Source organism: Pinus tabuliformis, chromosome 2_1, assembly GCF_031772625.1.
Source record: "Pinus tabuliformis cultivar Carrire ecotype Pingquan chromosome 2_1, CPIR1, whole genome shotgun sequence".
NCBI classification, from domain to species: domain Eukaryota; kingdom Viridiplantae; phylum Streptophyta; class Pinopsida; order Pinales; family Pinaceae; genus Pinus; species Pinus tabuliformis.
The window spans coordinates 716,533,611-716,534,778 of record NC_142299.1 but is presented as its reverse complement, the minus strand read 5'-3'; the positions used below and the strand labels follow the sequence as shown (position 1 = coordinate 716,534,778).

General features: G+C 40.9%; 1 protein-coding gene across 1 annotated transcript; it reads left to right on the top strand.

Moving 5' to 3' along the window:
• The first annotated feature begins 317 nt into the window (after nt 1-317).
• LOC149202606 (thylakoid lumenal 15.0 kDa protein 2, chloroplastic-like) lies at nt 318-923 on the top strand. The gene has a single exon (XM_089401638.1). The coding sequence runs from the start codon at nt 318-320 to the stop codon at nt 921-923; it is 606 nt and encodes a 201-aa protein (XP_089257764.1).
• The last annotated feature ends 245 nt before the right edge of the window (nt 924-1,168 follow it).

Sequence of the window (1,168 nt, the reverse complement as noted above, 5' to 3'; positions counted from 1 at the left end):
TCTCTTTTAAGTCATTCTCTTTCCTCTCCATTTTCAGTTACAAGCCCACCTTCAATCGCATAAAACGCTCATACTCTGTCAGTCAATGTACACCCAATTCAATAACCCACAACTTCAACCCCTTTCAGATCACCTTCAAAAACCTAGGTATTTCTCAGTTGATATATGCACAACACAAAAACAACATTCTTAAGGATGTGGGTAAGCAAACTTTGTCAATTGCATCCGTTCCCTTGTTCACCTTTCTGATTCAACAAGTGCAGTTGACACCATCTTTAGCAATTACCCAAATCCTGAACTCAGACTTTCAATCCAACATGGCCTCAAAAGAGCCAGAAGCAATAAAAGTCTCAAACCTTCAGCTACCCAACAACTTCACCAATGTTATTGACATAGCTAGGGTCTTATTTCCAGCCCAAGCAGTGAAGATTTCACAAGAGTTGCAGGCTTTGGAAGACAAGTTAGAGTGGAAAATGAGAATCCTTACAAGGTCTGGGCCATCCCCATCTCCTTCAGATAAATCCTTCAGGGACCTATGGCGCCCTGATGACAGGACTGTGATTATAGTAGAGGACATCTCTTCCCCAAACATCTTGAATTTCGGCACAGGAATAACAGTGGGTTCTAGGCTTCCTCATCAATTCTTTGGTGAGCTGCAGTCCAGGTATGGGAATCAGTTTTTTGTATCGGAAGAGGGCTGTCAGGCAGCCCTTTTGAATACAATTGATGCCATCAAGCAATGCATTGTTAGGGAAGAGGGATGCAATAACGTGCCTGGTTTGACAAATGACGTGTACTTTTTAACTCTTGCGACGTCCATTGCTGGGGGTTGTGTGTTTGGGTTTGCTGCTCGGCTTAGCCCTCAGGGCAGAGTGGAGGGTTCATGGCAGTGGGTTGTTCTTCTTTCTCTAACTCTGATATAAAAGTATGGGAATTTTTTATTTTGCAGAAGTTCAGGGCTCAAATGCAACTCATGTTTATTAGTACCCTTAGGAGGGTTCTCGACCAGATTTCTTAACGCTTGGGATTTTTGTACCCACGTTTTGTTTAATTAATTAAATTATTATGTTTTGGATACCAATCAATATTGAAATCTTTCAAATTGTTTAATTAATAAGTTATCATGTTTGGATACCAATCAACGATTTCTTAACGCTTGGGATTTATG

Coding starts and splice junctions, on each gene's coding strand:
- LOC149202606 (XM_089401638.1), top strand. CDS start 318: ATGGCCTCAAAAGAGCCAGAAGCAATAAAAGTCTCAAACCTTCAGCTA.